Source organism: Equus quagga, unplaced genomic scaffold, assembly GCF_021613505.1.
Source record: "Equus quagga isolate Etosha38 unplaced genomic scaffold, UCLA_HA_Equagga_1.0 270_RagTag, whole genome shotgun sequence".
Lineage (NCBI taxonomy): Eukaryota > Metazoa > Chordata > Mammalia > Perissodactyla > Equidae > Equus > Equus quagga.
In genome coordinates, this window is record NW_025799872.1 from 1,299,024 (window position 1) to 1,325,955 (window position 26,932).

At 42.0% G+C, this 26,932-nt stretch overlaps 1 protein-coding gene and 1 long non-coding RNA gene across 10 annotated transcripts; one reads left to right on the top strand and one right to left on the bottom strand.

The window, feature by feature from the left end:
- On the top strand, positions 1–23,774 carry LOC124233896 (nucleolar protein 8-like). 8 transcript variants are annotated; one of them, XM_046651172.1, is made up of 17 exons: positions 1–156; positions 1,167–1,333; positions 1,893–1,955; positions 3,374–3,452; positions 4,837–4,972; positions 5,490–5,558; positions 7,228–9,081; positions 10,474–10,587; positions 11,072–11,194; positions 11,480–11,570; positions 14,581–14,719; positions 15,444–15,521; positions 19,723–19,994; positions 21,476–21,602; positions 22,172–22,242; positions 22,822–22,901; positions 23,503–23,774. In XM_046651172.1, the coding sequence occupies exons 2-17, from the start codon at positions 1,195–1,197 to the stop codon at positions 23,554–23,556; spliced, it is 3,489 nt and encodes a 1,162-aa protein (XP_046507128.1). In that variant the 5' UTR covers positions 1–156; positions 1,167–1,194; the 3' UTR covers positions 23,557–23,774. The 8 variants fall into 8 exon arrangements, with proteins under 8 accessions (XP_046507128.1, XP_046507133.1, XP_046507132.1 ...); XM_046651177.1 differs by having other exon boundaries at positions 5–156; positions 1,164–1,333; XM_046651176.1 differs by having other exon boundaries at positions 7–272.
- Positions 17,002–26,666, bottom strand: LOC124233903 (uncharacterized). Of its 2 annotated transcripts, none has more exons than XR_006887175.1 (2): positions 26,534–26,666; positions 17,002–17,280 (listed from the first exon to the last, which is right to left on the bottom strand). It is a non-coding gene; the product is annotated as an uncharacterized LOC124233903 (long non-coding RNA). The 2 variants fall into 2 exon arrangements; XR_006887174.1 differs by having other exon boundaries at positions 26,541–26,662.
- Between the last annotated feature and the right edge of the window lie 266 nt (positions 26,667–26,932).

Below are 26,932 nucleotides of genomic sequence, written 5' to 3' on the forward strand. Positions count from 1 at the left end.
CCCGGGTCGAGGAACGCCGGTTGATAACCGTCTGCGGTACGAATGCCGGAGTTTGGGCTTGAGATCTTCGATGGACCTTGAGGGCAGAGTAGGGGAGGCATCGCAGTCTCCCAAAGGACGGGAGACAAGCTAAAGAGCCCTCGGAGCGGAGTGTGGGTACGGAACCGTAGGAGTCGGGGCTGAAAGTCAAGTCGGGAGGAAGAGAGGCGGTGCCTGGTGGGACACGTGACTGGAAGTTGGGGCGGAGGCGGCCTGGCTTTGGACGCGGCGTGGTGAGCAGCGGCGCCTCGCTCCCTCCTCGTCTCGGGTCTGCGGGAGGAAGAAGGCTGTGGTGTGTAGATTGGGGGCGGCCACCAGGAGGATGTGGGCCGTGCTCTGGGCCTCCGGCTCGTTCTAGGGGCGCGTGCGGGAGGAGGCTGCAGGCCCTTGGGGACGCGCGGGGAGCGGCGTCGGCGCCTGCGGGTGCTGGAGAGCGCTTGGCGGGCCTCAGGTCCCGGGCCCCGGGGGACGTTTTCCTGCGTCTTCTCCATCCGATGATCTCCGTCGTGTAGCGTTGGGATCACAGTTCTGAAACTAAGTCCGGGTTAGAACCGTGGCTTCGCCGCTGACTCCCCGAAGGGCGCTACAAAAGTGACCGACCCCCTCTCTGAAAAGCGGGATGCGTCGCGCTGCCGGTTGCGGCGAGGCTGGCGCGCGGTGTGCCCGCTCCTCTGTCGTGACACTGGTGCACTTGTAACGCTGCCTGCTTCTCGCGTGTCCGAGGGGCTTCGGGATGGAGAGCTTTTGTCCTTGAGCATGTTAACCGGCCACATCGCGTTCCCGTCAGCCTTTGTTAAAGTGAGTAAGGGACAACGCCCAGCAACACGGATCAGTAGAGGAGGAGGGGTGAGTGCAGTACGTGGTCGTGTAAGGGGAGCGTCCGCGTGTCCCCGTGTCTGTGTGTAGAGGTGCGTTCCAAGGGGCGTTCTTGGAGAACGCGGAGGTGGGGCTTGACCAGGATCTCCAGAGATAAAATTTAGAAGCAGTACCATAGGAGGTGAAACACACAGGTCCAGGCGACAGATCTGGCGGAAGGTTCAGGGAAAGGAGTTGGGGTTTTTTTAGATTTGAGAAAAACTAAGGGAAAGAAGTCTTCGCCGTACATAGAAAGTTATTTTTCCCAGCAGAACACACTGAGTGTGTGCCCCAGCCTTCATGAAAGCTGACAGAGAGACCAAGCGCCTCTTTGTGGGTGGCCTTGGCGCAAACATCTCCGAGGCAGACCTACGAAATCAGTTCAGCAGATTTGGAGAAGTGTCTGATGTGGAGATCATCGCACGGAAAGATGAGCAAGGTGAGTTTATAATCCTTCTGGGTAAAGGCGTGTATAACTCAGGTTAAGTGTCATGTAACAAAGAACCCCCCCAGAGGTGAATGTTAGTCCTGCACGCTGAAAGTGCCCTGTGTTTCCTTACAGGACACTGTTGTGTGTCCCCGGCCCCATGCCCCGGAGGTGTTAGGGATGATGTGGAGCTAGCTCAGAATTACATTTGTGAAATAAAAAAAAAAATCTGAATTCCAAAATATCTGATTTCTAAAACTTGTAACTTTCAGTTTTCAGAGTTAACATTCTGATGTTCATTGTGTCATATGGAGTAAAATACCACTAACATCCGGACAGTCAAAATGTTTCCTTAACTGGCTGCTTGACGTTTTTTTGTTATCCCTTTTCTTTTGGAATACTTTGATTATCATGCTTAGAAAAGTGCAATCTTTATATCCACTGAAGACTAAATAAGGTTTTTCTTTGAAAGAGGAAGTTTCCAAGAGTTCATTTTTTAAACTTAGAAACTTAATAATTTTTTACATTATTCTCCGGATAAGACTTTAAATAAATTTATTCTTTTTTTTAGGAAACCTACAGAAAGTCTTTGCATATATCAACATCAGGGTAGCAGAAGCAGACCTGAAAAAATGTAAGATTGTCATGTATTTTTTGTACTCTTTGCCAATTCGTGTCACTGTGAAACTTGGAATAACTTCATTCTAAATCTAAACCTCAACAGCCACTTCAAATCTCCCAGAGGGTCAACCATGATCAAGGAAATTTCAGTATTCTACAACCTAGCAGGTTTAGGTTCATACCGTTTGGTGTCAACAGACATATAGCACATTGCTCGTGGGTTTGCTCAAATATGGTATTCTCAAATATTTTGGAGAAGAGACCAAACTTTCATAGAAACTGACTGTTACACATATCCTACTAGATATTATGCCACACCCACCCTCCCCCACCATGTTCATTTCTTGGGCAGCTAATTCTTACCGCTAAATGCTGTTGGAAGGCTTTAGAGTGTACCCTTGGGAGACCCTATCCTTGAAGTTATGAACTCTGCATCGATAAGTTTAGTAAAGCTGAGGGCAAAATGAGGGTCTTCAGTGAAGAAGGAAAGGGAGATAATCCATACTGCCACTGATGCAGTAATATATCCTAGTTATTTAGAAGCTGAAAAGTCAAAAGATGCTGAGAAGGAAACATACTGAGAAATAGGGCCATCAGCCTTTTGCAATTTCATTTGCAAAAGAAATTGATTTAGTCTGTTGTTCAGTGAGAAAATAGATATGACAAACAAGTTATGGTTAAGAATACATCAGCTCTGATGTGTGACCTGTAACAAGTAATTTAAACTTCGAAGCCCCAGTTTGCTTATCTGATGTATGACAAAGATGTTGCTTGCCTCATAATACTGCTGTGAAGATTAAATTGAGTAATACCTTCACACTTAGCATTGTATCTCCAATAGAAACGTCTGTCAGTTACTGGTTGTTATTAAGGAAGCCTATAGCAGGTACTGAGAAAAAGCAACTACAAGGGCCTAGCGGTTGAGACATAGTTTAGTTGCCTGCACCTAATTTGTTTGCAAGTTACACAGTGATAGTTAGTGTAGTGATAATTAGTATAAGGTAATAAAGTGAGGTGCTGCAAGATTCCACTGTCCTCTGATTCACCCTAGAAAGATAACATTAATGTTTTATAGTTTGGGTATGGAAAATGACAGTGAAACGTTAAGTAAATGTCAGCCATTCACCAGAGGTTCCTGATGTTACTTTATAAACAAATGATAGACAAATCTTGCTTTACGTTGTACACATTTGCCTCATTCGAATCTTGCAGTAACACTGGGAGGTAGGGAGTGTAAGGACTCTGGTAAGTGGTCAAGATGAGACCAGTACCTGGGCCTCTCTCCAGGTCTCATTGTCTTCATTCTATTTCCTCTGTATTTCTTTGTGATAAACAAGTCTACGTTTCTTGGTACTGAATAATTTTAGAGGCACATGCTGAAATGTGTTATTGTGTTGTCATGTACTTGGGTAATAATTCTTTACTTTATAGGTATGTCTGTCTTAAATAAAACAAAATGGAAGGGTGGAACACTACAAATTCAGCTAGCAAAAGAAAGTTTTTTGCACAGGTAAGATTTGCTTTATATGGATTTAAAACCTATTTCTTTATATTGAAGATGGTTTTATACAGTTAATTGATTTGGAACTATCAAGTTATATGCTGTTATAGTCTTAGCAAATTCAAACATTACAAGTAGAGCTAAAATTTCTCTTAACTGTGACCCCAGACCCCAACAAAAAAAGATAATGTGATGTATTTATGTATGTACATTTTAAACTATAAAAATATGTACTATTTCCTCTTTTTTAACACAGCCATTTGTGGTGATGTAGATCTTCCGCCTTCTTTAGTACTATTTCAGAAAATTGCTGTACCATTGTGTAGTTGGTCATCCCCCATGAATGGACATTTAGACTGTTTCCACTTTTGCATGCTTTAATAGATGACCCTTGAGAATGGCTCCTGCATATGTGCAAGGGTTCCTCTGGGGTTTATGTTAGAAAAGGGAGTTTCTGTGTCATAGGGTTATGTACCTTTAAAATTTTAATAGACACTACCAAATGCTTATGTTGATTTTGACTATTAATGTGAGTGTCATACAAGGGTATAAAGATAATAGGAAATCCCTGTGTGAGAGGGATAAGATTAATTATGCAAGCAATTTAAGAGCAAGGCAGTGTCAGAGAGTATTAATATCTCTAAAGGTATTCTTAGGGGGAAAAGATTATGAGTTTGGGAGCTTTCAAAATAGGAAACATTGTAGGAATATATAGATGGAGTGACCAGGAGAGTTAGTAAGATTGTTCTAGACCAAGGAAATGGCACAATGAAAACTAAGGTCTAAAACAAGAGCCAGGCAGCCTACTGGAGGCATGTTTTGAGGGAGTGGTCTGGTAAGAAAGGTGAGAATTTGATTTTGTTCTTCGTCTGGAGGCCTCTGTGAACAGGTTAGTGATGGGACTTTCATTCGGCAGTGCTTCAGTACCTACTATGTACAGGGACTGAGGCCTCAGTCCTGAGCAGGGTGAGCATGCAGTGCTGCTGCCTTGAAGTGTCTGTGGAAGGTGGAACGTAAAGGAGACAGATGAGAGGTGAAGAAGCCAGTGAGGACTGGTGAGCGCAGTTATCCAGGTCTGACTTATAAGGTGGGGGAGTTTGAATCAGAAGGTTGAGATTGCATTCTGCATTCTCTTCGATATGAGGGTAGAAGTAATCGGGACTTGGCAGATTGGGCTCTGAAAGACACCTCTTCCTCATGAAGAACAGTGAGGGGATTGAGGATAGATAAAATGCGAAAGTGCATAAGTTGAAAGGGAAAAACTGAGAGACCCTAAACGATCACTATAAAGTTAAACAGCTTTATAGTATCAAAAAAAAAAAACCCCGAATGCACTGTTAATAGCATGATTGGTTATTTTTACTCCTTTATTTATATTTTCTCTTTGATCCAGATTGGCCCAAGAGAGAGAAGAAGCGAAAGCAAAGAAGGAAAAATCAAGAACAGGCAACACCAGCTTGTTGGAGAAGATGGGAGTGGTGGATTTCCATGTGAAAGCTGTGCCTGGGACAGAAGTACCAGGTCACAAAGTGAGTCTTCTCTGGTGGCCTGACTAGCCCAGGAACTGACTCTTGAGACCCTGTAAGCCTGGGCAGCAGGTCTAAAGCAGTTGTTTTTTTCCCTTGCTTTGAAGCAGTTAATGTACTGTGCTTATAGTCTTCAAAGTGCCTTACAGCCCTTGGGTAAGCACAGTTTTCCCCTTATTTACAAAGAGAAATCAGGAACTCAAATGGAGGCAGGTCTCCCAGGGGACAAAGGCGAGACATACAGGCAGATCCAAGTTTGCCTTCTTAACGGCGGGTGTTTTTGTGTGGCATCCTACATAGTTTATATGGGATTGATAGCTGCCCCAATTTTTTTTTTCTTTCTCTTTTCTTTCTTTATACACTTTTTTGAGGACTCATGTTTCATCTTCAGAAGATTAAACCCAAAAGTAATCATGGCCTACTGTGAGTTTAAATGTTTTTAAAGTTATATTTATGCAGAGTGGTTAATCTTTCAGATTTATGATATATATAGTAAATACATTCTTTTTTTTTCTTTTAGAATTGGGTTGTGAGTAAATTTGGAAGAGTCTTACCTGTCCTTCACCTAAAGAATCAACATAAACGTAAAATATCCTTCAAAATTGGCCTTTCAGAGTAACTGTTATTTAACAGTGATTGATACTTGGAGAAATTTACTTCCTACCTTTAGAATTTCCCTCCCTCTGTCAGTAAATGTTTAGGTGTTTAACAGTTTTAATGTTCCCAGTTTCTAGGCAAGGTAAGACCTACCCACCTACATGTATGAGACAGTTAGAGAATAATGAGAGAATGTGATAAGGTTTTGTGCAAGTAAGTGATAGAAACAATGGTTGTCAAAGAAGCATATCTTAATTTATATGTCCTTCCTTTCATTTGACATGATTCAGAGCCATTGGTAAAAGAGCTCAAGTAGGGCGAGGGAACACAGGGTCCTTGTTAAAGAAGGCTTTGGAGGAATTGGGGTAGGTTTTACATTCGTAGACAAAATATAGGAAAGAGGAAAATGGTAGATTGAAGTATGTAGACGGGCAGGAGAATGGTGGGTAGAGAAATAGTATGGAATGCAGGATGAGTAAATTCAAGTGCCCGTTCCCTTGAGGACATGAGTTCAGATTCCTAGCATCATGGACTTGTGGGCAGAGGGTGTGGCTTGGGTATCCTGTAGCTTCAACCATGTGTCAGTCGGAAGCAGAAGCAGTTCCAGGTACTTCGAACAGAGCAGATGTATACATGCAATTGGTTTAAAAGTGCTGGAGGAGCAAGAAGCTGATGATGGTCAGGTTGTCCAGAGATTAATAACTGCAGCAAACCACTAGCCTGGGGCTAGAGAAGCAGAAAGGGCATGTTCTTATGGCTTACAGCTACTGTGCCACTGCGGTCCCTGGAGCCCTGGCCAAAGCCGGTGTTTCTACTATCCTTGCCAGTGGCACTAAAATCAGGGAAACACTGACTTCTTTCTTCCTCTCCACGTGCCGGCTTCCCACTAGTGGCAGCCACTGAACAAAGAGGAGGGTATTGACAGACAGTGTGAAGCTGAGAGACAGTGGACACTGGCACACCTCACATATTTGGCATGTGTTCAGTAGATACTAAATGAACAGAGACTTTTCAGGAGTAATAGCTTGAAGCAACTTACACTTGCCTATTTACACGTTTTAGGAAATCAGCAAATGCCAACTGTCATCACAGTGTGTTGACATCAACAAGAATCTTTCTGGATAACAGGCCTGGTAAAGAATTACTAACTTTCTGTTAAAGACCTAAAGAATGTACTACAGACAGTGAGTAGAATGTAAAATGGATGTTACTGAGCTAGGAGAATCAGAGTTAGGATGGGTCAGTATCAAGAAGACAGGAATGGCCAAAAGAATTGGAGACTCAAGGGTGCGCAGTGTCTAGCTGTACTCCTGTGGATTCCCCTCTGTATTCTGCTTTAGAGTATCAGCTCAGTGGATGCATTTCTCGGATTTACAGAAAACATTCTTGGGGCCTCTGTATCTAGAATAAAATCTGAATCAGTTTGCTGTAATACTTATGTACAACCCAAGTAATTCCTTCTGATTAATACTAATGGTGCTTGGTTTTAACTCTGGACATGGCATAGAAAACTCAATTTCAAAGACCCTGTGGTCACCTAGTGAAGTCCTTGTTTTGTCTGACAGGAAACTGAGGGTTAAACAGTATTCCTGTTACTTCACCAGATTGATAGGTTTTCCTAAAACCTAGCATCTTTGTTTTGTTCCTTGACTTTTGGTAACATCATAAAGTATGATCCATCAAAATACTGCCACAACTTAAAGAAGATAGGGGAGGATTTCACAAATGCCACCCCTATATCCAACCTCACTTGGGAACTGGAAGGAGGAAATGATCCTATGAGTAAGAAACGGCGAGGAGAGTTCTCTGACTTTCACAGCCCTCCCAAGAAGATGATAACAGTGCAGAAGGATGAGAGTTCCACTGCATCTCTGGCTATGAGACTAAGACCCAGTAGGGTAATGGAGAGTCTATCCTCAACACAGCAACAGGCAGCACAGAAAACACCCTGTGATCTCATTACTCTGCCTAAATCACCCCAGGTACCTGATTCTGAGAGCCAGAAACTTAAACATGTATTTTTTCAGACTTCTGGCTTGGAGACCACCAGGAACAGAAATAACTTGTCTGATGATGATATCGATTCTGAAGATGAATTAAGACTAATGATTGCAAGAGAGGAAAAAGAGAGAGCTATATGGTCTTCAGTAAATAAATCTGAAGATGATCACTTTGAAGTTGTTAGGGATGATTTCAAATCAGATGTTCACAAACTTCATTCTTTATCAGGTTTAGGCATCAAAAATAATGTCTCCTGCCTTGATAGTGAAGATGTTTTGAGAAATGATAGTGACTGTGATTCAGGAGATACAGATGAAATCATTGCAATGAAAAAAAATGTCAGGAAGGTCAAAAACAGTACAGAATTTTCACAAATGGAAAAGTCTATACACAAGAAATCTTTGAAAAATAGAAAAAACCATGTGCCTTCTGATGATTGTATTAAAGTACACAAAGGAAAAACCAACATAGAGCTAGCCATCAGTCAAGAAGTTAAGCCTCTTGGTTGTAAGTCTCCGTCCGACTTTAGTAGCAGTGAAAATGCTGATTCTATATCAGAATCACCTGAGTCTGAAGACGATGAGGAGTATAATGCCATGATGAGAAACTGTGCACGTGTGAATCTCACTTTAGGTGATTTGGAACAGTTGGCTGGCAGTGACCTGGAGGCTCCAAAAGAAGACACTGAGAGCGATGGCCAGGAAACCACCACCAAGTGTGACAGGGCCTCCAAAAGCCGCAGGACTCCCTGTAGCCTCCACACAGGTCGACAGTGTATTCATCCTGGGGAGATTGTGGCTTCCCTTTTAAAAGAAGACAACACCCATGGAAAACAGAAACCAAAGGCAAACAACTTAAAGCCAAAATTCCAGGCTTTCAAGGGAATAGGCTGTCTCTATGGAAAGGAATCAGTGAAAAAATCCATGAAAGAGATCATTGCCTCTAACAATAATACTAAAGATCAGAATTGCTTGAAACCTGAGGATCCTGGTGGCATATTCATGGAACTGGGGCCCCCGTATGCTAATGGCTCATCAGGTGAACTGACTCCTTTCCAACATGCAAAGAAGGCAAATGATCCAACCCATATTCAACCTCAAAAGAGCCAGGATCACAAGGTGGTGTCCCCTAACAGTTCAGAAGAGAGAAGTGGAAATCCTGTTTCTAGTCTTCTGCCATTAACAGGTAAGAAATCTTTAAGTCTTGGTGCAAAGACTCCAAAGATAGGCTCTGAGGAAGACTGTTGCCACAGGACAGCAAAGACAGGAGAGGGCTCCAGAAAGAGGCCAGATCTGAGCAGCTGCACAGCCCCTGAGACATGGCCTGAGGCCGCCTCCAGGAGGGACACTCAAGGAAGCAAAACTGACCCCGCACTTTCTATTAAAAGTCCATCCAGTGTTAATGCTAAGGATAAGCATGCTGAAGACAATCAGAAGCGTTTGGCAGCCTTAGCGGCGAGGCAGCGAGCAAGAGAAGCACAAAAGCAGCTGGTTCACGATGCTCTGGCAAACGTGGTGAGTGTGTGTTCAGTGTGGGTCTACCAAGCGCTCTCAGTCCTCCCTTCTTACCATGAGCATAGCATGCCCCTGTAGAGCTCAGTGACTTGGCACCCACCAGTTTTGTGTTTTGTGTCCTTGAGTTAGAAGCTTTTATCACCCTATACCTTTAGTATATCCCAAAAGAAGTGAGACTGGATTCTGCTTACTAAAGATGTTTTTAATTTGTTTTTATCTAAAGTTTTTTCATAATTTCCTTTCCTTTAGAAGCTATAACTGGTATAGTTAAGTGATACATCTTAGTATGTCTGAATTTACATAGAAATCACTTGCCAAATGATTTCTGTCTTACCAAGGTTTACTATAATGAGCCTTTATTCATTTTATGAACAATCGTTAGGTACATGTGAGGTTCCAGGCCTTCACAGTAAGTGCTGGATTTATAGAATGAGGGTTGTGGTCTGTGCCTCAGGTGGTTATTGAGTCATAGTGTAGTGGGCAGAAGGTCGCAGTTTAGTTCCACAGGCAGAGAGCAGTATGCCTGTGTGCCCTGGCAGCACACGGAAGCACCAGCTCTGCAGGAGGATGTGGGGAGGGGCTTCCTCAGCCTGAACTGAGTGTGGTGTGAAAGGGTCAGTGGGAACTGGTTGGGCAGAAGTAAGAGGGTGGGAAGGGAGAAGAAAGGCATTCTTCTTTAAGGGAGCAGTTTGTCCAAAAGTGAGTATTTGTAGTCAGTGTTCCTAAAATGTATATAGCATGAGGTGGCAAGAAATGGGGCTAGAGAGATTAGTAGGGGCAAGTTGTGAAGAGGCTACCGAGGTTGGACTTTATTCTTAAGGCAGTGAAAACACTGAAGAATTTAACCAAGGGGAAGAGAAGTAGTTGGCTATACATTGGAACAGGAGTAGGCAGACTGCAGCTGGCAGGCCATCTGGCCTATGGCCTGTTTTGGTATAGCCTTCAAGCTAAGAATGGTTTTTACATTTTTAAAGGGTTTAAAAGAAGAATGCAGGGCTGAAACCATATGTGGCCTGCAAAGCCTAAAATATTTACTCTCTGGCCCTTGACAGAAACAGTTTGCCAGCATCTGTTTGGGAAAGGTTGTTCAGGCCGTGACGAGAACAGCAAATCGAATGGGGCAGATCTGGACCCGGGACAGCCTGTAGGAGGTCATGAACCAGAAGCAAGGCAGTGACAGTGGGAACATATTTAAAAGATACCAAGAAGATCCAGTTGATGGAGCTTGGTGATCAACTGGATATAGAGAGAGAAGTCATAAGTTTCCATCTTGGGAAACAAGTGGATGATGTTGGCATTCACTAGATAAGAAAATAGGATGGGCAGTAGATTTGGCAGGAGGAGGAGATGAAGGGTTGTCTTAAGGTGTAATGCTTTTGACAACTGCTCTAGGATGGTCATCCAGAGGACAAGCCAACACACATCATCTTTGGTTCAGACAGTGACAGTGAAACAGAGGAGGCATCCACTCAGGAGCAAAGCCATCTGGGGATGGAACCAGTGAAAGTAAGTTGTTCAGGATGCCCGTGTGGGCATTCTTCTACCTTTGCAGATTCATTTCTACCTGTTGCATACCAAGACCTCCACACAACTGCCAGGCTCAACATAAAATCCTCCAGCAACCACGATGAGACCCAGGACTCCCCCGACCACCACACATGGAGACTACAGGGACTTTGGAGATTTTCTCCCACATGAATCTCTCCCCACATCTGCAGAGTGAAACCCTGCAGAAGGTGTTCTCACACATAATAACTGTTCCCCACCCCCCATCCAGGCTGCTTTGGGAGCCTCTGGATTCGTGACCCAAGAGGCCGAGTATATATCACAGAGTCAGGAGTTTCCATCCTAACCAGCATTCATCCTTTCCTGGAAGATGCTCCTTGGTTGTTGTTTCTTAAATACGAGGGGGAAGATTACATATTGAAGGAAGTGTTGATTGCATCAGTTATTAATAAACATTTCTGTCTTGTCTTCATCTGAGTAACAGGAGTCCGTGGGTAGAGCATCTGGGAAGCTGTTTGACAGCAGCGACGATGAGGAATCTGGTTCCGAAGATGATAGTAACAGGTTCAGAATTAAACCTCAGTTTGAGGGCAGAGCTGGACAGAAGGTTAGTGAAGACTGAAAATAAAACCTGCATTGTGTCCTTACTTTTCGACAGCATCCTTAAATCTAGGTGAATGCAGACAGACCTTGACCTGCACCTTAGTGTTTAGGTGTCTATTTTGGGAGTGAGTCCTCTTTGACCCTCTCTCATTGGTTCAAGGGTAGTTGAGGTTATACAAACATTAATATAGTGAATTTCAGGGCATGGGATATCCACTTGTAGGGCCTTCTTTCAAAGTGACTTCTTGGGAATATGGTCATCAATTGTGTATGTGTTTTGTCTGTGCAGCTCATGCATTTGCAGTCTCACTTTGGCACTGATGACAGATTTCGCATGGACTCCCGATTTCTAGAAAGTGACAGTGAAGAGGAACAGGAAGGTAAATTGTCCAAACAATTCTGATGTCAGAGCTGGGGGACCCTGAGAAGTTACCAAATGTAGTTCCTTCACTTAAGATATACAGAAACTGGGGGCCAGCCCAGTGGCGCAGCGGTTAAGTGCGCACGTTCCGCTTTTCAGCGGCCTGGGGTTCGCCGGTTCGGATCCCAGGTGCAGACGTGGCACTGCTTGGCAAGCCATGCTGTGGTAGGTGTCCCACATATAAAGTAGAGGAAGATGGGCACGGATGTTAGCTCAGGGCTAATCTTCCTCGGGAAACAAAAAATAGAGAGAGAGAAACTGTACCTCACGACATTGAATTTCAGAGCTTACGATCCAATGTTTAGCTTACTCAATACTCCTTGAGTTTGTTCATACATATTAATTTATTTAGAAAATTTTAATTACTTGACGCTGCCAGAAAGGACAGGAATAGATAATTTCCGCTAAAGGCACCACCTTCCTCTGTCCCTTCCCTGGCATAAGAGAGAAGGCGAGGTCCCTCCTTGGCAGTAGATTGGCAGGTCTGGGTGAGGCCATGGAAGATATTTAACTCTCACCTGGCTTTCTAAAAGGAAGAGTGTTCATCTTCCCTCCGCTCTATGTGCTAGGTGCAGGTTTTTAAAAGCCCTGTACTGTTGAAAGCCATTCTACTTGAATTCATCCTTATTTGAATATATCTTATAGTAATGATGCTATCAGAAGCATACTAATTCTGTTCCTTTTTACTTCCTAAAGCTTTTTTCACAGCCTTGGTTCCAAACTTCCTTATAAGACCTACTCTTATCCTTTTTGAAAGACCACACCTCCTACTTGACCAAGAGGACGGCCACCTCGAGTGAGCTCCCTCCTTCCCTCTCCAATCTCAGAACTTCTGTCCTTACTCCTTTTCCTGTCCTTCCTGAGTTCATCTAATCTGCATCTCACTCCCCCCATTCATACCTCCTGTTCTCCCCTTTCTCATGTGCATCTCTTCATCCTGCCCTTTCCTTCTAACTCCTTCCTGTTTCTACAGACATGGTTAGGTCTCAGGTCCCCAAAAAGCCATTTCTTCAACCCTGTCAGTTTTCAAGGTGCTACTCCAGTCTGTTTTTCAGTTCTAAACTTGAAAAATAAAAATAAACTCAGAAGCAGTTGGCTTTGTATTGAACACAATCTCTGATTTGACTCGATTCTTTGAGATGATTATTACGTGTATTACACATTTCTGGAAACCAGGGTTGAGAGAGAAAATTCTCCAGGGTCCACACCCATAAGAAGCTTATGCTTCTGAGCTTCTCACTCAGAATTCCATGTTGAAAACAGGAATGGCAGAACCTTGGGAATAGCCCGCATTTAGAAGCCGCATTTAGAGGATACTTTCGTAACTTCTGCCACTTCTGTCTGTCTCCTTACAACTCTTCTGGTATGTGTCCCTTCAAAGCTGTGAACAACCACTTCACCAAATGCAGTGGCATTTTCTTAAGCTTTGAGCTCTTCAGTCTGCTGGTAGCATTTGTCACTGTTAGCCACTTCCTCTTGAAAGGTTCTCTTCCCTTTGCTTCCATTGCATCATAACTTCCTTATTTTCTTCTTAATTCTTGGTTCCTCATTTTCCCTTTGCCTACAGATGTAGGCTCTCCCAAGTTTCTGTCAGTCCTTGTGGCTTTGGCCGTCTCTTGGACATGAGTGTTTTCCAGATTTGGGCCGTCTTTCCTCCTGACTGTTGTGCTGAGCTCCCACCTGTTCTTTTCTCAATGCCTGATCGTTATTTCTCAGAGACGTTCCTGTGAGAACAAGGAGGTCTCAGCAAGTCCCAAGCCGACCTCCTCAGCTCCTCTGGGCCCTTCTGTTTCTCTGGATGGCACTTCCATTCTCAGGGCAGACAGAGAACCTCTGCCTTGTTTTTTTCCTTTGCAGCTTTTCAGGCACAATCTTTTGTGAATTGAGGAGACTGTCCTGCAAAATAAGTGGTGTGGCCAGCCTACAAACACCTTGAGCCCTTTCCAGCATTGTGTTCTACTTCCTAATGGTCATTATGAAGTTGAAATTGAAATGCTGCTTTTCAGAGTCAAAAGTTGTTGAATATTAGCAGTTTCATGTGGTTCAACCTAATGCAGTGCAAACTCTTTGCACTTTCTTGCTTCAATATATCTGTTCATTTTGTTTCCTACACCTGGCATGCCCTCCTTCTACCCCTAGGCAGCCACTTTGTCTCTCCTGCCTTAGATTCTGCCTGTTTATAAAGCATTTCTTGATCCAGTTGAACATAATCTCTGCCTCCTTGGAACTTTTAGAAACTTTGGAGGCATCACTGTACAGAACTTACTCAAATCAGCATCTTGTTCTAGTTTCTGTTACTTGGTTGTTTATATCCTCAAGGAGGTTGAAAGGGTCTTTAAGGCTTAGACTTCTTTTGTATTTCTGTCTATAATCCAAAGTAGCTGTTTAACTTTGTTCTCTCATATTTGTCTGTTTCTAGTAGTTGAAGATAACAGCTTATAGGGTTCCATGATGCCCCTGTGTGGAGGGCCTATGACTCTCTTCCTGATGTATTTATTACTGAATCAAAGGCTGAAACAACTATCTACTAACATATTAATAATCATTAAAATTACCATCTTTCACTATCTTTCATTTTTGGATTTACATGTAATTTAGATTACATTTTTAGAATTTAAAAAAATCGAAGAGTCTGTAATCACTTTAGCTTTGTAACTATCTTGCTCTATGTTTGCCAGTATTTACCCTAAAAAACTTTTAGACTTTATGCTGAAAGCCGTTAAATCCAGATTTGATTTTCATAATTGCAAACAGAAGTGGAACTTTTTGTTTGCTGGTCATGCAATTTCTGAATTCACTGTGGCGTTGAGGGTCCTGAAAATAGGGAGGTTAGCAAAATTAGGCTTTACTTTTCATCTTCCTATCTTAGTGTGCTTTGCATATGTTTGGGTGATTGATAGATATTTGATGATTGAGACTTCTCAAGTTATGTTTGCCAAGAGATCACTAATTATCCTTTTCCCTCTAAGAGATAAATGAAAAGAAAACTGCCGAGGAAGAAGAGCTTGCTGCAGAGAAGTTGAAAGCCCTAAATGTTGTGCAGAGTGTTTTGCACATCAACTTAAGCAATTCTGTGAGCAAAGGATCGGTAGCTGCTAAGAAATTTAAGTATGGTTTATGTTCTATCCCATTCCATCCTGTTTTCCTTTGCTATAAATGCCTTCTTGAACTCAGTTTAAAATTAGGCCATTTTAAACTTCCTGGGGAGGGCAGTTGGCCATGTGTATCAGACTCTTAAAAATATATTTACCTTTGACCCAAAGATTTACTTCAAGAAATGAATCTTAAATTATTTCTGTCTTTATGTACTTAGATGTCATAGCAGCATTGCTTCCATTAGTGAAACAGTTTGACAGTGGCTTAAATTTAACTGTAAAACTACATAAATGTAACTGTTTCTTACAGAAAATTTTAAACATAATTTAGGGAGACCAGTGTAGTGAAACCCCTGTACCATCGCCCAGCTTCTACCATACCAGCATGTGACCAGTCTCCTCTTCTACACCTTTCCTCACTTGCCCTGCTTTCCCCACTGAAACATGTTATACAAATCCAATAGTATATCATTTTATCTCTATATACTTTAGTATGCTTAAAATAACTTTTAGTATTAAAAAACTATGTAAGTATAAAAAAACCCAGGGAAACTTAATACTAGGTAATTTAAATACAGTGGTTTCTAACAAGCTCCTGATACTCTTTGATATTGTGTAGATTTATCTTGCTCAAAAATTGGAATCACCGTGGTGTTGAATTATAATTTGCTGTTAATTTTTTGTATTATTGTGCTGATTTATCTGTTTCAACTTATCACTCTCCTTTTTTTACATAGAGACATCATACGTTATGATCCAACACGGCATGACCATGCCACTTATGAAAGAAAGAGAGATGATAAACCAAAAGAAAGGTAAATCAAGCCACTTCTTTTAGTAGCAGGATCAGATGAATTAATCTCATTTCAGACAAGGAGAACAGTAGGTAGTAACCAATATCCCATCCATTGGTCGACACTGCATTTAGTTTAAGACCAAGGGAGGGAAAAGTCAGAGTGGAATTAGACGTGGCAGAGAGGGTCTTCCCTTTGACAAAGGAGCTCATGCATGTAAATGACGGTATGTGCTCTAGGATGGTGCCTCCTACCTGTATTAGTTTCTTGTGGCTGCTGTAACAAATTACCAGACTTGGTAGCTTAAAACCACAAAAATTCTCACAGTTCTGGAGGCTAGGAGTCTGAAATGAAGGTTTTTGAAAGGACTGTGTTCCCCTGGAGGTTCAGAGGGAAAATCCATTTCACGCCTCCCTCTTAGCTTCAGATGGCTGCTGGCAGTTCAAGGTACACCTTGGCTTGTGGCTGCATCACTCTAATCTCTGCCTCCATCTTCATAGGGCCTCCTCTTTTCTGTGTGTCTCTTTCTTCGTTTGTATTGTATAATCACAAACACTTGTGATTGCGTTAGGGGCTACCTGGATCATCCTGGATAATTGGCTGTAAGGTCCTTAACTTAATTACTCTGCAAAGACCCTTTTTCCAAATACAAAAGGTACTATTCACAGGTTCCAGGAATTAGGGACCAGACATCTTTCTGGGGCAACCATTCAATCGCTACACCTCCAGTGTGTTGGGAGCTTCTATTTCCTATGTATAGATGTGCTGTCATTTTGATGAATATGGCGAATATATCAAGCAACGAGTAACTTGGCTGGTTTAATTCCTTCATTTTCCTACTGTTAAAATCACAAAGGCAGGGCTGGCTTGGTGGTATAGTGGTTAAGTTCATGTGCTCCACTTCAGTGGCCCAGGGTTCGCAGGTTCGGATCCCAGGCGCGGACCTAGTGCCACTTGTCAAGCCATACTGTGGCAGCATCCCACATAAAGTAGAGGAAGATTGGCACAGATATTAGCTCAGCAACAATCTTCCTCAAAAAAAAAAAAATCACAAAGGCAAGTATCATGAATTAGATCCTAGAACAAAAAAAACACTTTTGTAGAGAAACTGATGAAATGAGAATAAAGTTTGAGTTTAGTCAATAGTAACATACCAATGTTAATCTTTTAGTGTTTAGAATTGCATCATAGTTATATAAAATGCTACCGTTGGGGAAACTAGGTGAAGTTTGTTTGGGAATGCTGTACTATCTTTGCAACTCTTCTGTAAATCTAAAATTGTTCCAAAATTAAAGTTTTCTTTTAAAAAGAATCACATATCAGACCAAGGTAGAGGTAACATAAATATTCCCCGCAGTGTAAAATTTTTATGTTGTTTCAGATAATGCACATTGAACACAGTACATAAGTGGGGGATATTTTATATATTAGATTTGTTTTTACTTATATCTAGGGTGTAGTGGTTGTCTGTTGCTGCATAGCAGATTATCCAAGACTTAGCCTCTTTAAAACCACAAACATTTATTGTCTCAAAGTTTCTGTGAGTTAAGAATTTGGGAACAGCTTCTTTAAATGGTTCTGGCCAGGGTCTCTGGAGAGGTTGCAGTCAAAATGTTGCCAGGGGCTTAGTCTCTGAAAGGTTTGGCTGAGTCTGGGTGATGTCCTTCCAAGATGGGTCACTCACATGGCTGTTGGCTGGTCCCTCACTGTGTTGGCCTCTGTATTAGGCTACTTAAGTGCCCTCATAACCTGGCAGCCAGCTTCCCTCAGAGCAAGTGACCTAAAAGAGAAAGGAGGAGGAAGCCACAGTGTATTTTATGACCTAGTCTTAGAAGTCACACACTGACACATCTGCCTTATTTCATTTTCTTGAAACAAGTCGCTGAGTCCAACCCATATTTTGAAGGTGGGGTTAAGTGCCACCTCTTAAAGGGAGAAGTATTGAGGAATCTGGACATAGTAAAGCCACCACAATCTGACCTCTGGCCACAAATTGTTCCTATTCCTGCCACATGCAGAATTTGCTCACACCTTCCCTAGACTCCCCAGAAGTCTCACCTCTTTACAATATCAGTCCAAAACCCAGGATGTTGTCATCCAGATCAGATCTAGGTACACATGAGGCTTATCTGCTGTAGTTCCTTGAGTACAGCACCTGTGCAGGGTTTTTTGATCAGAAGACCTGTGAACTGAAGAGACTAGTTTTCATCCCCTCCTCCAACAAACAGTGTTGGAACAAGGATAGGATATCCACCGTAAGCACTGCTGTGCAGCAGAGGAAGACAAGAGGCACAGAGGAGTCCCTGCTCCGTAGTAGCTCTGAACTCTAGACAGGTAACTGCTGGGAGCTCTCTGTTTAGAACTGAGGGCCTAGAAATAATTCTCCATGATTCTTGACTCTGCCTTTTGGATCGTCCTTCCTTTTCCACGAACGGTAGCATGTGTTTGCAGCTGAGTAATGTTCCTGCTTTTTGCTTGTAGGAATGTAGGAGTCCAAAAGCCTCTTCACTGTGCACTGTCTCATTATATCAGTTCAAACTAGTGGTGTTTCTGTTAATATAATTCTCTTAAAATCTTTGTTAGTCTTCTGTGAATCTTCTTGGGGTTCACTCCGTTAGACAAAAGCCAAACCCACAAATCATTTTGAGATAAGCCATTTTTTACTGTGGGCTTCTATGAGACTGCTGAGAAAGAATATCTTTAAACTCCTTAGAAGCCCTATTTGAGCAATTGAAGTTTCTGAGCTATATCGAGGGTCTTGAAGGCTTTTGTTTTATATTTAGACTGGGGTCTATAAATTTTTCTGTTAAGGGTCAGATAATAAATACATTTGGCTTTGCAGGCCAGATGGAGTCTGCCGCAATGACTCCACTCTGCCTTTGTAGCAGAAAAGTAGCCATAGACAACGCGTAAATGAATGAGGGAGGCTGTGTTCCAGTAAAACTGTTAGCAGGATGGTGAAATTGCATTTCCTATAATTTCTGCATGTCATGAAATCATCTTGTTATTTTCTCCAACCACTTCAAGCTATAAAAAATATTCTTAACTTGCAGTCTATACATAAATAGGCAGAAGCCTGGCTTCAGCCCGTGGGCCGTCGTTTGCCAATACCTGCTTTAGACCTTGTTTTCCTGAGAGTCTTAGATTTGATCTTTACTTAAAAACCATTTCTTAAATTTCATGTCATTTGCCTTATAGGCTTGGTTTCATAGGAGGCATATCTCTCTTAAATACTAACCAAGTTGGTTTATTTAATGAAGTGTTAAAAGTTTTTCCCTGTGAGGTAGCCTCCACCAATAAGATGATCATTTAGGGTATCTTGTTACTTATTACTTTAAGTAATACAGTTAGAACTTTAGCCTGATATTATTCATAATCTATGGAGTGGACTCTAGTAGGAAAAAGGATTTTAATCTTTTATTAGCTAAAAACTTGATATTGGAAACTGCCATGTAGCTTTTCATCTAAGATCAAAGAAGAAAACATAATCCTAAATATAGAGCATGGTAACATAAAAATATAAAAATTTCATTCCAAAACAGACTAGACTTAGCATGTTTATAATTCATTTCTAAGAGTGAATTATAACTAAGTCTTTTTATGCCAGTTTCATAAAATTCACAGAACTTTAGAATTTGAAAAGTTCTTAGAAGTCATCTGATTTAACATGTTCATTTTGTAGAAGAGGAAGCTGAGGGTCATTGCAATTAAATGATTTTCTTACTTAAAGCTAATATCTTAGGTGTAATTTCTGAAATATAATTCAGAGGGTAAGATAGGAGAATATGGTTTATGTTTAGTATTCAGAGCTGTTTGACATAGTTTTGTGTATAAAAAGCTTTTTGGTCAAGATTCTCCTATTTTTTTCTTTTTTTGGTGAGGATGATTGGTGCTGAGCTAAAATCCATACTAGTCTTTCTCTATTTTCTATGTGGGATGCCGCCACAGCATGGCTTGATGAGCAATGTGTATGTCCGCACCCGGGATCTGACCCTGCAAACCCCAGGCTGCCAGAGCAGAGCACACAAACTTAACCACTATGCCACTGGGCCAGCCCCATGATTCTCCTTTTTTGAGAAGTTATATAAATCCTCTTGGATCCTCTTGGTTGTTGAAAGGATGGAATTAAAGTTATCCACGGTGTTTTTCCTTTCCTGATTTCTGGATATTTTCCCAAAATTGAATGTTTCTTTGTGTTGCACGTCTGTATATGTCAATGCAGTAAAGCAAAACGGAAGAAGAAAAGGGAGGAAACTGAGAAGCTACCTGAAGTGTCTAAAGAAATGTATTATAACATTGCTACGGATTTAAAAGACATATTCCAAACTACAAAAGATGCCAGTGCAAAGGAGGATGCCGTGCCCTGGAACGAGGACTGTGGTGGGGAGAAGGCTGAGGAAGTCCATGACCCTGCAGCTCTGACCACTGGGGCCGAACAACCCGGTGGATTCACTTTCTCCTTTTTTGATGCAGACTCTAAAGATGTAAAGGAAGGTACTTTTAAAAAAAATTTTCATTTCAGGCAGTTTGAACTTAATTGACTGAGTTTGCATTAAGTGTAATAATTTAACATTAGCTGAAGGGATTCTGTCTTCAACCTAGATAAACATTATGAGGTTCAGTATTATGTGACGATAAACACATGACTGGAGCTGTGTTTAAAAAGTATTGTTGCATTTAAGGGAGATGTCTAGCTAGCTGCCGTGTGAAGGGAAGCCAGAGAATAACGTGTGGCATCCCTTCTTCTGTTGAGTAGAAATAGTCCTGAAGAAGCATGGAAATCATATATTTAAATAGCTTCGTATCTTATGCAGTTGGAGATGCTGTGACTTACAGAAAGCCAGTGCTGTGTGGTGGGGCAAGAGATAGGTGCCCCTGGCTTTATATAAATATGCTGTCATCAATATGCCAGTTGTTTCAAACTTTATCCTTGGAGATTTGCCAGAACCTAAAGGACAATATAAACACCGTTGTGTACAATTTTGCATTTCCTTTCAGTAGGTTTACTTCTGAAGGCCAACCTGGGCCAAAAGTTAGAAACACCTGTTATCTAGGAGGCTGCTTCTCACCTGGTGTTCACGGTGGAGGTGCAGCTTTTCTGGAAGTTCACTGTGAAAAGCAGGATGTGCCTGTATAGCAGAATACATGCACACCTACCACAATGGATTCCACTTTAAAGACCAGCAGTTAAATAGCATCCATTTGTTTAGCTGATTAGTATTAAATGCCAGCTCTTTGGTACTCCAACAGGAGATACAATCTAGTAGTTTTCAAAAATTGTTCTAAAGACAACAGTAGATCCTGTGCTGTGCTCTGCTTTATTCTCTTGCTCTGCTGTCCATTTGAGTACTGGAGTCAGTCCTCCACTGTTGAACGAAGTTGGCATGATAACGAATAGTGACTATAATTCATCTCTAACTTTGAGAACCAAGTGTGAGAATTGGCCTTGAAACGAGTGCTAAGACTCCTTGGCAGCCTGGGAGATGAGCTTTAAGTATTTGGGAAACTTGGGGAACTCGTGACGTGATTGTCCACATCTTATAGCAGTAGCTTTTTCAGCAGTTCTAGACAGAGGGTTTGGGAATTGAAAATATAAACATGTTCCTTTTCTTGTTTATGAATAAGCAGGAGGGAAATCAGTTTTCACTGCATTGTGTTATATTTTAGGCTTCTCATGCTAGCAGTAGGTGCCACACTTATTTCGTTTGTTTTAAACTATGTTGCTCATTCATAAACCTTTAGTTTTTATATATTTTTGTAGTATTACTGTATTTCTTATCAGATCAACCTAGGAATGCTAAAAAAAACCTCAATTAATATTGAAAAATCTGAAAAGATACTACCTATTTTAAATTAATGATTAAGACATTGGAAATTTAGATAAATGTGTGCATGGTGAACGTAATCAAAGGTGTGTGTTCAGAAATACTTGGTTGTTCACAGTCCTGTCATCTTTTGTCGTCATGACAATACAGAGACCTATAGTGTTGAGACACTGAAGCCTGGTAAGATTGCCTGGCAGGGAGCCCCTCGTTTCCAAGACAGCAGTTCAGAAGAGGACAATGTTACTGAAGAAACAGATGAGACAAAGCCCAGCCCTGGGTAAGTAATTTGTTTCTCTGCAGGTATATTTCATAATTTGTAAAATCTGAGTTAGACATGCTTTAGAAATATTATGGAAGTATCCAAGCTTATCTTCTCAAGACAGTTTTCTTCTCTCAGCTCCTTTAGAGAGTCCTCTAGCCTTTTTGTAATGGGGAGCATGTTCCTTTCCCTTGAGATTCGGAGAGCTCCAGGTGGGGCATGTGACTGTGCACAAGGAGGAGAGCCCCTGACACTGAAGCCCCTGCTCTGGAGAGAGGATGCTGCACTGGCTGGCTGTCCTCACGGGAAACAATGGCAGATGGGGTAGCAGTGGTCGGTGCAAGTAACAGCAGCCAGTCTGGGGAGGATGGAGCTTGTACTTAAAGGAGTCTTCGCTACCTGAGCTTCAGGTAGAAGAGGAGAATGCTGACTAGAGAGAGGGTTGGGGTCACTTTAACTCAGGGCAGAATGAGCAAAGCACAGAGCAGATGTATTTAAAGAATAGTTCATTTATGTTTTTAATCTAAACATTTCTTCTTAAATATTGAAGTTAACCAACTAATCTTTCTCTCTCTCTCTCACTTCAGAGAAGTATCATTACCTGAGAAAGAGACTACTAGATTTTTCTTTTTCTCTAAGAATGATGAAAGACTTCACGGTAAGTCCATTTTTTGATTAAGTGGTAGAGAACAGTAATAGTAGGGCTCTCACCACTGCGCATTCTGATACAGCAACATGCGTCCAAGTAAGAACTGTTTGGGGAAACGTCTGACCCTTTGCAGTGTCATGTGGGTTAGCCCCTTTTAGACTGATGCCTGTTGACTTGTAAAGCTCTGGAGGACGGAGAGCTCCCACTTATCCCTCCCTCACCACCATTATCATCAAGGGCTTGTTTTGTTCCAGGGACTTTCTTAGACGCTACACATACAAAACTCCTAAGTTTTTAGTACCCTGAAAGTTCATGTGAAAACTCTGGGGCTGTTGGTGAACTCTTCATTTCCTAGAGCCTAAGACAAACAGAAAGCAAGTTACATAACAGTAAATGGAATATAAACAGTAGAGTCCTAACTGTTCTACATTTTCATTCTGTAAGAAACACATGAAATATTTTTGAAAATTAGAATAATGGGGGGGGGGGAGGTCTTCACTAGACTTGAAGACCTTGATAATGCCAGCACTAGAATATTGTCTGTTTTGGTAATTTGCTGCCTCATTGTTTTTGATTTTCCCCTGGTAGGTTCTGCCTTATTCTGGAGAGGAGTGGGAAGTAATATTAGCAGTAGTTCTTGGGAGGCCAGAACAAACAACTTGCGTATGGTGAGTAATTGTATCTCCATATTGATTGTCCCCTAAAATAGATATAGTGTTATCTTTGTGTTAGTATTTGTGTGGTGTAAGAATATGGGAATAAAGTGTAAAACTCAAGACAGAAAGGATCACAACTGAGAACATGATTTAAACACTCAGAATCATAGTGCTGGAAGGGAACTTAGAGATTGTCTAATTGAACCCGCACATGGTGCAGGTGAGGAGGCTGAAGAGAGACACCACTGAATGACTGGTCCAAGTCCCAGCCATGCTCAGTAAGTAATAGGAAGTCGTGAGATTGAAAGACTGAATTACAGTTTCAATTGTAAACATTTAAAAGCCAAAAGTTGGAGTGTTCCCTGTTCATTCCAAGTGAGTATTTCCAAAATGGCTTCCACAGCCCTGACACTGAATAACCTAAATTTTACTTTATAGATACTTAACACCTTGAAAATGATTTACATTTATTTTAAACAAAGGCTTTTTTTTTTAAACATTTTATTTTTCCTTTTTCTCCCCAAAGCCCCCTGGTACATAGCTCTGTATTTTTTAGTTTTGTGGGTCCTTCTAGTTGTGGCATGTAAGAGCTTTTGATATTCTATTTTTCTAGGATTGTCAGAAGAAACATAAAGATGCCAAAAGGAGAGTGAAACCAAAATCCTAAGTGTCAGTATTGATATGGAATGTGAACAAGGCTCACCATGGAAATTGAATGATCCAGAAAATTTTAGCTGAGAAAGAACAATCAGAGTGAAGGACTGTTCAGAATCTGGCTGGTGGATACTCCATTCTGGTTGCTGTCTTTTTCTATGGATTTCCTCTGTCTGTCTTCCTAAGCAATTACTTCAAAAAATTAAACTGAACTTTTTTTTAAATGAAGCACAAGATAGTCCCTCAAAATACTTTTGTATATAATCTCTGTGCCTTCCATCCTCAGTTACTAATTGGCATCTTCTGATGCAAGGTTTACATAAAGCCTTTTAAAATATATGGGTCAGAGCACTTTTATTTTCCAAGTTATCCTTTGTGTGAATTATAGACTACTTGAAATATTTATTTCTGATTGTACCAAATATACCTCACCTCCATTTTTTCATTTTTGTTTACAAGGTTCAATGTAAGTCAGCCCTAAGTTCCGTACTTGTGTTCTGGTGAAGAGCCAACTGAAATGCAGGACATTTCAGACCAGCATCATAGGTGAATTCTGTGAGGACCAGAAAAGAATGCCAAATGCAGTTTTCCTGTCCTTGGCCTCCAGAAATTGATGGAGGCAGACCTGTCAATCCCAAACTTCTCGTCAGACCAGAGGCCTATGAAAAAAGCCAAGTGTCTGACAGATATGTAGTCACAGTTAGAAGTCAGGACCCTGAGTCCAGATAGGGAAGCAGATTTAATACTTCATTAAATCAACCTGGTTAGGATTCAAGACAGATATATAGCCTCCTATCAGACTGGGCTCTGTACAAAATTGTGTTATACAGACGCAAGGGAATATCATTGAGCTACAATGTGTATATCTGAAATTATTTATTGATGTACATCTTGATCAAATATAAACTATGAGGGCTGGGATGTCATCTGGTTTCTTAACCAGTTATGTCCCAACTGCCTAGAACTGTGTCTAGCGCATAGTAGGTGCTCAGGACACGCATTTTTTAATAAACAGGGTCTAAGGGACTAAGTAACTGAAGAGTCATTTGGGATTTCTGTTTTCAAGACTTCAGGCTTCATGGAGAATGGAACCACTCAGCAGGACAAATAGTCCAAATGTTCCACCTTTTCTTCATGTAGATTACATTTATACCTTCTCATCTGTTGCTGTATAACAAGCCATCCCAGTAACAATCACTTATTTTGCTCACAAATAAGCAGTTTGGTCAGGACTCAGTAGGGTCTGCTCATCTCTACTCCATGTAGTGTCATTGGAGTAGCTCAGCCAGGGCTAGAGAATCCACTTCTTTTTATTTTTTCAATTTTATTTATTTTTTATTGTGGTCACATTGGTTTAGAACATTATATAAACTTCAGCTGTACATCATCATAATTTCACTTTTGTATAGACTGCATCGTGTTCACCACCAAAAGTTTAGTCATTATCCATCGCTGTACACATATGCCCCTTTACTCCTTTCACCCTCTCCCTGCTCCATTCCCCTCTGGTAACCACCAGTCTGTTGTCCGTATCTTTGTGTGTCTTTATCTTCCACGTGTGAGTGAAATCATACAATTGTCTTGTAATGGCCTTTCTCTGTGTGACTGACTTCACTGAGCATACTACCACCAAGGTCCGTCCACGTTGCAAATGGCAAACTTTCATCTTTTTTATAGCTAAGTAGTATTCTCGTGTGTGTGTATGTATACCACATCTTCATTCATCTGTTGATGGGCACTTAAGTTGCTTCTAAGTCTTGGGGATCCACTTCTTTTTTCTAAAGATTGGCCCTGAGCTAACATCTGTTGCCAGTCTTTCTCTCTTTTTTTTTCTTCTCCCCAAATCCCCCTGTACACAGTTATATATTCTAGTTGCAGTCTTTCTAGTTCTTCTCTGTGGGATGCTGCCTCAGCATGGCTTGATGAGCAGTGGCAGGTCCACACCCAGGATCTGAACCAGTGAAACCCTGGGCCACCGAAGCAGAGCGCGCTGACTTAACCACTGGGCCATGGGGCCAGCCGGGAGAACCACTTCTAAGATGGCTTGCTCACTCAGTGCCTGTCCATGGGTTTCCTCACAGCATAGCAACTAGGTTTCAGAACAGGAAGCAGATGCTGTCAGTCTCTCACGGCTGAGCCCACCCAGACTCCCAGGGAGGGTACACAGACTCACGTCTCAGTCGTGGGAGGAGTGTCAAAGAACTTGTGGCCACCTTTAAATGTCACACCCTTCATCTCCAAAGCAGACAAATAAATGACATCAGGCAACCTTGCCCATCCCCATTCCTGCTCTGCAGATACAAGCACCTTCAATAATTCTGTTTCCTCTGATACTTATCTCCATATTTCTACCCAATATGCTTATGCTTGATTTCTTGGTTTTTCACTTTTAGACATTACCTAATGACTTCCTACTGTGAAAATGAGGATCCAGCTCTTTAATCCAACTATATATTTTGACCACATTTAACTTTTCCTAAAATCTCTTCTTTTCACTCGTCAACTTTTTTCTAGATTTAGTCTTCCCATACCTTCCAACAGTACCATAAAATGTTTCTCAGTCCAGTTTTTAAATAATCAGACCTGTCAACTCCACCTTTTTTCCCTGGACACGTGTCTGGGAGCTCTCCTGGTCTACTTTGGACTGTCTGGACAAATGATAAAAATGAACTACCTGAACAAGGTGGCAACTTGAGGAATGCAAAACAAAACACATGCCAAGTACTTCCAGTTAATAAGCTGAAGATACACAACTACTAAATATATATGTTCAAGTGAATTAAGTTACTGAATGGAGAGTTACCCCTTAGAAACAGGACATGAAACCCCTTCCTCTAACTCCTGACACTTGTTCCTAGACCATAAATGAGTACTGAATGAATGCACATCTGGAGGGTGCCAGGCAGATACACAGCAGTGCTAAGTAAGCAGATAAATAAGCAAACTAATTTTGTCTTCACTACAGGAAACAGTAATTTTAAAGTGCTTACTCAGTACCTCCTTCGTTTCTGTTTTCTCTCTCCACATGGCCCTTTACCGTACTTTCTGCAGTAAAATCCAGGAGAGCTCCCCGGGTGGCCCTGAAAGACAACGGGAGGCTTCCCCGAGCACCGCCGACCGCGCGCTGCGGCTCCTCTCGGCCGATGTGCAGGGACGGAGCTAGGGCTCTGCAGGGAGGCGGGCGGGAGTCAGCGCGCGGCAGGGCCGCCCGCACGCTGGTACAGCGCCGGTCCAGAGCCCCGCGGTCCTGGCGTGCGGCCCGGGCCTGCCTCCCTGCAGACTCCGGGGTGACGGTCAGGGTCAGCCGCACCGGAAACAGCCCGAGCGTGGGCCACTCCCGGGCCTGCCGCCGAGGAGCGCAGCCGAGGACCGCGCGCTCGCGGCTCCGC

Excerpts from the sequence above, each read along its gene's own strand:
- LOC124233896 (XM_046651172.1), top strand. The coding sequence starts at position 1,195 with ATGAAAGCTGACAGAGAGACCAAGCGCCTCTTTGTGGGTGGCCTTGGC. Across the intron at positions 19,995-21,475 it reads CTCTAAAGATGTAAAGGAAG|AGACCTATAGTGTTGAGACA; the intron begins GTACTTTTAAAA and ends ATGACAATACAG. Across the intron at positions 21,603-22,171 it reads GAGACAAAGCCCAGCCCTGG|AGAAGTATCATTACCTGAGA; the intron begins GTAAGTAATTTG and ends CTCTCACTTCAG.